We start from the raw sequence: 10,389 nt of genomic DNA on the forward strand, positions 1-10,389 counted from the left end.
ACAGCAAAGAAAAAGTGGCGTGCAGATAAGTTGTAATATCGCCTGATAAGTAGTACCTAAAGAGTATCTTACAAAATCAAAGACATATTACAACCCGCTCCCCAGCGGAACCCTCGTTTTTTTCCACGCAGGCCTAGCTACTCATCGTCAGTAGGATCCCGCTGGAAGCGCCCGGCCACCGCGTCCACAACGTCCTGCACGCCCTCCCGGGCAGCATCTTCAGTATCGGCCACCGGACCCGCAATGACTGGCCCCAAGGAGACAGCCAGGTCGTGGCTCCAGAAGCATGTCAAGACGTACTCTATTGCTGGCCGGCAGAGTCTGCTGCCCTCGACCTCCAAGCGGGCGCCAAGAATCTGATCCAGACGTCGGAGGCGGTCAACAGCGGAATCCAGTATCGGGAGCGCGTCGGAGATGGACGTCGGCCGCACCAACGCCGGGATGGGACTCACCCCAACGGCACCAATGTCGTACTTGCCTCGCCAGCCCAGGCGGCGATGCGCTGGGCCCCGGCGCGTTGCTCAGCCCGGAGGTCGTCGAGTGTCTTCCTCATCACCTCCACCACCTGGGGGCCTGGGGCCGTCTGCGTCGCCTAAGCAGCTTGCACTGCCTGGAACTGGCGGACCTGCTCCTCCAGTGCCTGCACTTTCCCCTCCAAACGCTTCCCTTTCTCCTCTGCCTCGAGCTCAAGCTCATCCAGTAGCTTGTTCCGCCTTGCCCACATCTCCTCCCTGAAGGCGAGGTCCTCCTCCTGCCAGGTGAGATCGGTCGCTCGTTTCTCTAGGGAAGCTTCCCTCACCTTGAGACTTTCCTCGGCACGAGCAATGTTGTTGGCCTTGTCGGCAAGTTCCTGTTGCAGCTTCTGCAGCTTCGCCTCAGCCGCAGCCTGCTTGTCCTGCTGTTTCTCCAGCACCGTATTATAAGCTTTCAGCTTATCATGGAACGCTGTGATGGCCTCCTCCCTTTGGTCTAAGTGTTCCTTCTTCTTGACCAAGCTTTTCTCCTTCCGGGTCACCTCCTGCTCTCGGTCAGACACCTTCCGGATGTCCTCCTTGAAGTCCTCATGCTCCTGCTCAAGCTCGGCCCGCTCTGAGGCGAATTGGCAGGACACCGCCTTAGTGTGCTTCTCCAGTTGGGTGAACCAGTCGCCAAGGCGCTGGTGCTCGGTCTCGAGCGCCTCCCGCTCCCGCCGGATAGCCGCCTCGGTTTCCTAGAGGGCCTGATGAGCGCGGGACAGCACCTGGGGGAGGGGAGTCAGCATTGCTTCAGGTTTGGTGCCAGACCAGAGCGGTCGCCCGAGAAGAACCTCTGGATCCTCTGGAGTTGGCGGCGGGATAGAGCTGGACACGCTCCCCACGCCTACCACCGACGGTGTGTCCGACGGTATCGCCGTCGTTGGATCTGCAATAGCTGTTGGCGACATTGCCACCTCTGGACCCCTAGCTGGAACTTGGGAACCCGAAGGCGTTGCCTCGACGGTGATAGGCGGATCCTGGGGGCCCGACAGCGCCACCTCAGCACCAGCGTCTCCCCGCATGGTGGGGGCAAACGCAACAGGAACCTCTTCGGCCGCTGCCGATGGTGGGCTTGGCGTCAGCGCTGATGAGGCTACGGTAGCCGCTAACGGATCGTCGGCGACATTCCCAGCAGATATATGCTGCTGGGAACCAGACCCACCAACGGGCATAGCGACCAGCGGGGGAGGAGCGTCCACGGAAGCCGAAGAAGGGGAGGCTCTGACGGGCAAAGGACGGGTCAAGACCTGTCAGCATAAGAGCTACACTTGAAAAACATTGGAAGAGTCTAAACTTACTTGGGACCATGAACATTCCAGTGGCCTTGGAAGCGGGGTGCCCGCTGTCGTTGCTGCTGGTGCCCCCGCGGTGACGGCGGTCGGTCTGACACAAGCGGCGGTAGTGGTGGTGTCGGATCCGAAGGTGGTGGCGGCGGAGGGCTCGCGCCCCTCTGCCCATCCTGGACCCGAGGTTTGGCCTCCTTAGTCCCACCAGCTGTCTTTTGACGCTTCTAGGGGGAGTCCGAATCAAGGGGTAGATCTGAAACAAAGGACCCATCGGCGACGCAGTCGGTGTCGCCTTACTTCCTCCGACCTCCTGGCGGCGTCCGGAGTGGAGGAGCTACTCGCAGGCCCCTTGCCCTTGTCCGAGGAATTGGGGGCCGCAAGAGGAGCTCTGGGGCCCACATCAGCAGGCTGGGGGCCTCCGCCCGGTGCACCGGGAATATGGATCCCCCGGTGGGGGTCCCGGCCGCCGGTCTGGCGGACTGCCACACCACTCTCATCAAGGGTCGGTAGTCGGGCCAGCACCGCCGACCGCAACCCTGGATTGTCGCAGAGCGGCGAAATGCTCTGGGGAGGTATCAAGGTTTTGGGGATAAAAGCCTCACCAGTGATCCCCCTCACCAAAATTTCCAACTGCTCCCAGGACAGGTCAGTCCCAGGCCCGCGCTGGATCCTACCAATGTCGCTAGGGCCAGTAAACCAGCAACACAGACGCGACCTCCCCTGCAGTGGCATGACTCGGCGCTTCAGGAAATCGCCGAGTACGTGCATCGAGGTCAGGCCACCAACCGCCAGTTCCTTAATCCTGTCCAGGACGGGCCCGAACTCCGGCACGAGGCATGGTTTTACCCTCCATTGCTTCCGGTCGAGTCTGGGCCCATCACTCGGAAGGGCAAGGCGGTCGTTGACCTGAGTACTGGCGATCACCCAGTCGTTTCGCTAGTTCTCCCACCTCGCGCCGCCAAGGGAGGCGATGTAGGTCACTGTTGGATCTAGCCTTGTCTGGAAGTAGTAGGCCCCAAGGTGGTCTTTGCCCTTCCCAGACCTCACCAGCACAAAAAACTGGCGGAAGAGGGAAGTGCAAGCTGCCACTCCCACGAACATCTCACAGAAATGGACAAAGATGGCCACTTAGAGGATGGAGTGGGGTGTGAGGTGCTAGAGTTGAAGTCCGAACTCCTCCAGCAGCAGCAGGAAGAATGGCAAAATTGGTAGCGCCAACCCACAGAAGAGATAGGAGACGAAGAGCACAAACTCCCCGACAGCGAGATCGCCGAGGGGAGTAGTGTCGGCCCGGATCCTCCCGGTGAACGCAGGCGCGCCCCATCCAAGCAGGCGACGCACCGTGTCGAGCGCCTCCTCGGTCTGGTAATGATCGGGGTGAACCAGCATGGCCATGCCAACCACGGCGGCGGAAAACTGGGGAGCACGAACGAGGAGAGGCGTGGAAGGCTCAGAGGTGAAAGGGCGGAGCAGTTGGGGAAAATGCGAAAGCGAAACCACTGCGTGCGGAAAAACCCTTTTTCAAGAAAAGGCTCCCCGCACACCCTGGAAAAATTTGCCTGACGCACACCTAGAGCCCGAACAACTCAGTCGCTGACATAGGGGCCCGGACCCATAAGTCACGTAGCTGGGGCACTGGTTTCCATGCGCAGGAGGAGCAAACCGCCACGCACGCTCCCACGTCGCCTCGGGGCCGCTGCCGAAAGATATTTTTAACATAGGCGGGGCCAACAGGGCGCCCCACGCACGCGGGGCACGACCAAACCGCCATGCGTGGGGGCCACGCGCCAGTCAGCCGCGAAGGCGGGCACGACGGTTGGAGTGGCCAATAGCAGACTGACAGCATGTGCGCGCCGGGTTAATACGACGCGCGCTAAGAAGATACCCCGATCCCCGGTCATGTTGTGCTTACGCAGGATACATGTTTTGGCCCCACCTGCAGGCTCGCACTCTCCCCTGAGGTGGGCCCGGGAGCCACTGTCGGTACCTTGAAACAGGGGTACCCCTTGTTACAAGGTGAAGGCGCTGAGGTGACGGAGAAGTCTCTGATTGCATGGAGAACAGTTCTCCGCCGTGCCACATCAGCCGCCCTGGGGTCGCCACGTGGCTAAGAGGAGGGACGTGCTCCAGATACACGCAGTAGGTCCGGACCTACTGCGTGGAAAGCACCGAACCCCGTACGTGACGGGCGGACCTCCGAGATGGGTCCCGGACCCTTCCAAATGGGGTCCGGACTAATCACTGCCGGGTCCCGGGATTCTGGGGCAGGGAATACCCGGACCCTGCCCTAGAAGGGGCCCGGGGACGACACGTGTCCAGGCTTTCCCCCGCGCTCCCCGCTCAGGAGGAGACCCGCTGCTGCCGCGTGGCTTGTGGCCCGTGACATAAGCCAACGGCCGGAGCGTGACGTCTAGCCTCTAGAGGCATGCAGCCTCTGCATTTATTGCGGAGAGGTCGCGTCGCCTGCCACCACGCTGACAGGCGACGAGCCCTCTCAGCATTTAATGCATCCTGTCCACTCCGCTGGCAGACGGTGTCAGGGTCATCCTACGGACGGCGCGCCTGTCCAATCTGTTGTCAAACGGTGCGCCCGTGCCATGCGACGCACTGTGCTCATCAACCCTTCTACGAGAAGCTTCCCCTACACACCGAAGATACGCAGATCTCGGGTGTCAGGGCACGAGAAGATTGCCCCAGCAGCAAACGTTTGTAGCTCCAAGTGCTACGTTCTTTATGCCCCTGAGCCCACATATCGGGGCTCAGTGCCTTTTGTGCATGCCCCCCTTCAGCTACAAAAGGGGAGGCATGCGACGTTACAAGGGAGATCCAATCTTAGACTCACTTAGACACTCATAAGTTCATACAAGCTCTCAAGCAATACATCACACAGTGGAGTAGGGTGTTACGCTCCGGCGGCCCGAACCACTCTAAATCCTTGTGTGTTCTTGTGTTCTTCCCATTTTTCCTACTAACAAGCAAAACGCTTAGGCCCCTCCTCATCTTAGGATTTAGGGCGGGTGCACTCCGCCACCCGGCCGAAGATTTCCTCTCTGACAGTATCCTTGAGCTATAAATTCTCTATGAATATATATAAATTAGTGCTTTTTTGCTCCCCAAAAAAATGGAGACAAAAATCTGGAAGAACACAAGAACTTAATTTGCAATCTAAACTACTCTTAGTAAACCAGGTTCCTAGATCGATGGAGTCGAGGTACAAGAACGTGGTACGTGATATAGTACTTTAAAAAGATTTTAACACTACCGGGGCAAGATTGTTCCTACGTTATAAGAACGGAACGGACGTTTTAGGAACAAGGAACATAGACAAATTCCACGTTCCCGGTTTCTAAGCTCTACTTTTGTGGATTTTATGTTTAGTTTAGAGAGCATAGGACTGGTTTTAAGTATTGTACTTATACACAATTCTAAGTTAGCATAATCCTTGACACAATGCCTTCCAGAGCAAGGTTCTGCAGAGCTGTTAGTGAGATCAAATCACTGGCCTTCTTCGGATGCCAAGCAAGAGAAGACCCAATCTTGTTCAGAGAATCACTTTTGGTCCGTAGATGGTTGCTACGCATGGGGATTCGAATATAGAAGCTGGGCATGCTAGATTACCAACGAACTCGTGCTTTTCTACCTCTTGGTCTTGGGTGTCTTTTTTGCCGATGCTGTCAGCAGGCTTGACAGTATCACTATCTTGTCTTGTGAATTGAACTGCTGTGGAAGGTACAACAACTCGTACATGTAAAGAATGGTTTGTCTCTCTAACCTTAGCATGCGGTGTGAGGCACATGGGATTCCCAGATGCTGACAATTTAACAGAATACAATATGTGTTTCTTTAATGGCAGTAATGAACATGTAGGATTTGTTTTGTTTGGTGACAAAGGGAATTGAAGTGGATTAAGGGTTTGTTCGTTTGTGTCGGATTGATGGGTCGAAATGATTCCTAACCGAATTGCTTCTCTAATTTATATAAACTTTGATTAGGTGGAACGATTCCGGGTGCAATCCGACACAAACGAACAAGGCTTAAAGGAGGTTGAGGGGAAACTAGATCATTTCCCCCGCAATCGCCCTTAATTCCTTTGTCATCAAAAGAGCGCACCTGAATGTCCTAGCGTGGGGGCATATCTTTTAGCCAACCCAAAGCACCTGAATGCGACATTGATGAGAAACAAGTTCCAGGTATCAACAAGTAGCCAGCTGGTAATAATACCACCATTTGCATGTCCTAGCGAACTCGATGCCTCAACCAAACTTACAAAATAGAAGGGCAACCACACACAAAAGTGCATGGAACGTCCTGTAAAAGTTCTACAGAAGTTGTCATCCTCTTGCAGGGTGTTGACCAAAACAAGCCCAAAGTGGCCGCTTGGAAAGGCAGTTCAATCTTTCGGCTCCCTTCCCGTATCTTCTTGTAGGAGACCTTCCCGATCATCTCAATGCTGTCGACCTTCAAGTCTGCCAGCTTGCATACAAACCGGTCCAATCACTTCTGCAGCTTGCGGTTGCCTGACAGCATGCCATTGGACTTTGTGTCATAGATCCAGCCATCTTCTCCAGGCTTCAGCTTAACACAAGCATCGGTCCACCCGTCCTGCAGAGGGAAAGGCCGTCTCCCTTGTCGTCCCAGTTCATGTCCCCAGAGTATGGCTCTGGCCTCGCCATCCCTAACCGAAAGGGTCGCCTCTGCCTCACCTGAAAACAAAACAAAAAGGTTACAACAACTCGCACACGACATCCAGCCCAAAGGCCCCCCACATCTGGTCCAGGAGCCCCTAAGCGTTCGAAATGCCTGCAGCCCTCGCATGCAAGAGTACTGAAACTGCCCTCTGTCACTCAAGCAGTTTCAGTAAGTAACGAGGGCCGCGAACACCATAAGGGCCTTCGGCAAAGCCAGGAACGGAGACGAACTCCAACTGCAACTATGCAAGGAAGCGCTTGGCGAAGTCTTCACCCTTGGTGTCGATAGGCTGGGCCTCCGCCGCCTCGCGAATGGCCCCCTTTGACTGACGCATTTGGCTCTTGGGCATCGTCCAGCTCCTTTGTCGTGGAGAAAAGGTCTCTCTTGTGCCCCTCTTCTGAGTAGGTCTCTACTTCTGAGGCCTTTAATTCTCTTACCTCCCGGCAAAGGCTTTCTCTCTCTTTATTGGACTCCGCCAACAGCGCAAGCAACCTGCGACTCTCGGCCTCCGCCGCCTCAAGCCTTCGCGCCAGGTCTGAAGAGTCAGCACGGGAGCGCTCTAGCTCATGAGACAACGCCTTCTTTTCAGAAGTCAGGCGAGAGACGACGGCACTAGATTGTGCCTCCGAGGCTAGACGCTCAGCGAAGACCCCAAGCTGCATTAAAACAACTCATTTCACAACCAATCCAACATCAATTAAAAACAAAGGCAAAAAAAATCTGACTCACATAACGAAACTGAGAGGCGAAGGCCTTCGCCACATCAGCAACGTCCCCAGCCTCTAAGACCCAATTTTTTGTATTTTGTCCTTTTCTCGGAAAAAAATTCACGTTTGGATCCTAAAAAATTTTAATGTCATTTTTGGACCCTTTGCTCGGCGCCATAGGCTATGGCGCCGAGGTACGTGCTACGCTGGCACAGCCCGGACGACGTGGCGACGACGTGGCACCAAGCTCGGCGCCAAGATCTATGGCGCCGAGCTCGAATATATAATAATAAAGTTGTCTAGCTCAGTCGGTAGAGTGCAAGGCTTTTAACCTTGAGGTTGTGGGTTTGAGCCCCACCGTGGGCGTTCAATATTTTTTATTTTTGTCACTAATTTTTTGTTTCCTTATTAGTTCAGGACACAAACTAAATGTGCGTGCCATGGGATGCAACTCCAAAAATCTATCCTTGCTTTGTTTTGTTTACTGAACCACAACAATTCACTGTCTGATTTCCTTCTTTTTCTTTAGGCTGCAGGCCTTTATTTCCGAGGTCAGCGCATTTGGCAGGCCGCTATGGATGACCTAATGGCCCAAGGAATGCGTTATGCTAATCAGGTATTTACACTTAATTTCCCCTACTCTTCTGTTACTCATTTTTCTTTAGCTTTTCAGAGGTCATTTTCATGTCCCCGATGCAATTTATCGTATACCAGGCCCTTCTTTCTGGATGCTCTGTCGGTGGTGTTTCTACCATACTTCACTGTGATGAATTCCATGGATTGTTTATTTCCTTTTTTGTTTTTTGACTGATTTTGGACTCTAAAACTCCAATAATCTAATGCATTCGAAATTAGACTTTTAATATTAATTAAATTTTATCATTGTACATCACTAGTAATGTAAGATTAACATAGTCATTTGTTTATGATATAAATATTTTTAACATTTTATATGATGTACTTCAGTTTTTAGTATATTATTTAATGTTTAATCACTTGTAATTAGTGAGATGACAAAATGATTGACATTGTAGACAACTTTTGTTTCGTGTGAGAGGAGTTTGTTTTTCCTACATGAATATTTGACTGGATCAAACCCTAGCTATATATAAAGGGAGCTGTTTCCCCGCAGCTTTCATTCGCGCATGGATTTAGCGATGATCCCTATTGTGTTCAGCTGATTTTACAAGAAAATAAAAAAATTAATGTAATCAAAGGAGCAGATATAAGGAGCGGCATAAACGAAAAAAATCTTGACAAAAAAAAACAAATCAGCGACAAAGACAAAAAGTATTGAGAACGCACACGATGGGGCTCGAACCCTCAACCTTAAAGTTAAGAGCCTTGTGCTCTACCAACTGAGCTAAACGAGCTTTTTGATTACACTTCCAAGCTCGGCGCCATAGATCTTGGCGCCGAGCTTGGTACCACGTCGGCGCCACGTCGTTCGGGTTGCGTCAGCGCAGTATGTACCTCGGCGCCATAGCCTATGGCGCCGAGATGTGTTATTTCGGCGCCATAGGCTATGGCGCCGAGCAGAGGGTCCAAAAATGACATTAAAATTTTTTAAGGTCTAAACGTGAATTTTTTTCCGAAAAAGGGACAAAATACAAAAAAGTCGGCCTCTAAGACCCCTCCTAACTCGACGGAGGCGCAGAAACGTGACCACGCACTCAACTCCTCCGTGGGATGTTTCCCGAGTATGTGGTCCGTAACCACCAAGCAGCGGTCTTCGCCACCAACACCTGTAAAACAAACCAAAAAGACAAAAACTAAAAGAGAGAACAAAAAGGAAAATCAAAATCAACAAAATGAAATGGACTTACCCGCACCACCAGACGTCTCCTCCGGTAGTACATTAGGGCCAAAATTCAAAATTTGGTCAACGTCATGGTCCTCCACGGACACATCCCTGGCCCGCGGAGTGTCTTGAGGTCCCAAGACCTCGACATGATGCACGTACGGAGCACCGGGGGCTACAGGAGTGACACCCTCCGATACAGAAGGTACCGCTTCACCACATGAAGTCTCGGCAGACTCTGCAAGGTCAACAACATGGTTGGCCCTCTGCTTCTTCGAGCGAATGACGTCCAGAGGGTTTCATAATGCGAAGGTGGGCCTTACCATTCAATGTGCCTCCATGCATTGTATCAAGCCCTGCAAAACAAACCAAAACATCAAAATTTCAAAAATGGGAGAAGAAATAAAATGAAATGTAAATCAAAATCAACAAAACGAAGTGGCCTTACCCGCAGCACCTGACGTCTCCTTCGGCCATACATTAGGACCCAAAATCAAATTTTTGTTCACATCATGGTCCTCCACGGACACATCGCTGGCCCACGGAGCGTCTTGTGGTCCCGAGACCTCGGCACGACGCATGTGTGGGGCATCGGGGGCTGCAGGTGCGACACCTTCCGACACGAATGGTACCACCTTGCCACGCGAAGTCTCGGCCGACTTTACAGGGTCTGTAGTAGGGTCGAACCTCCGCTTCCTCGAGCGAATGACGTCCAGAGGGTTCACAATGAGTAGGGGAGCCTTCCCCTTCGATGTGGCTCCACACATTGTATCATGCCCTGCAAAACAAACCAAAATGACAAAAAAATAAAAAAAAAGAGAGAAGAAATAAAATGAAAAATAAATCAACAAAACGAAGTGGCCTTACCCGCACCACCCGACGTCTCCTCCGACAATACATTCGGAACCAAATTCAAATTTTGGTCAACATCATGCTCCTCCACGGACACATCCCCGGCCCGCGGAGTGTCTTGAGGTCCCAAGGCCTCTACATGATGCACGTACGGAGCATGGGGGCTGCCGGTGTGACACCCTCTGACACAGAAGGTACCGCCTCGCCACGTGATGTCTCGGCAGACTCTGCAAGGTCAACAGCATGGTCATACCTCCGCTTCTTCGAGCGAATAACGTCTAGAGCGTTCACATTGCGAAGGGGGGCCTTACTGAGAGCACCTAGAGGGGGTGAATAGGTGATCCTGTGAAACTTAAAAACTTAAGCCACAAAAACTTGGTTAATCGTTAGCACAATAATTGTCAAGTGGCTAGAGAGGAGTCTAAACACAATAATCACAAGAAATCAATCACAGAGATGGCACGATGATTATCCCGTGGTTCGGCCAAGTACAAAACTTGCCTACTCCACGTTGTGGCGTCCCAACGGACGAGAGTTGC

General features: G+C 52.7%; 1 protein-coding gene and 1 long non-coding RNA gene across 2 annotated transcripts; both read right to left on the bottom strand.

Moving 5' to 3' along the window:
* Window positions 1–5,943: 5,943 nt before the first annotated feature.
* On the bottom strand, window positions 5,944–7,280 carry LOC109939906 (uncharacterized). Its single transcript, XR_002262230.1, has 3 exons — window positions 7,220–7,280; window positions 6,764–7,146; window positions 5,944–6,504 (listed from the first exon to the last, which is right to left on the bottom strand). It is a non-coding gene; the product is annotated as an uncharacterized lncRNA (long non-coding RNA).
* Window positions 7,281–8,332: 1,052 nt separating this feature from the next.
* On the bottom strand, window positions 8,333–10,072 carry LOC103626230 (uncharacterized). Its single transcript, XM_020537970.1, has 6 exons — window positions 9,866–10,072; window positions 9,447–9,776; window positions 9,322–9,354; window positions 9,024–9,236; window positions 8,809–8,942; window positions 8,333–8,374 (listed from the first exon to the last, which is right to left on the bottom strand). The coding sequence occupies exons 2-6, from the start codon at window positions 9,763–9,765 to the stop codon at window positions 8,333–8,335; spliced, it is 741 nt and encodes a 246-aa protein (XP_020393559.1). The 5' UTR covers window positions 9,766–9,776; window positions 9,866–10,072.
* Between the last annotated feature and the right edge of the window lie 317 nt (window positions 10,073–10,389).

This window comes from Zea mays, chromosome 5 (assembly GCF_902167145.1).
Source record: "Zea mays cultivar B73 chromosome 5, Zm-B73-REFERENCE-NAM-5.0, whole genome shotgun sequence".
Lineage (NCBI taxonomy): Eukaryota > Viridiplantae > Streptophyta > Magnoliopsida > Poales > Poaceae > Zea > Zea mays.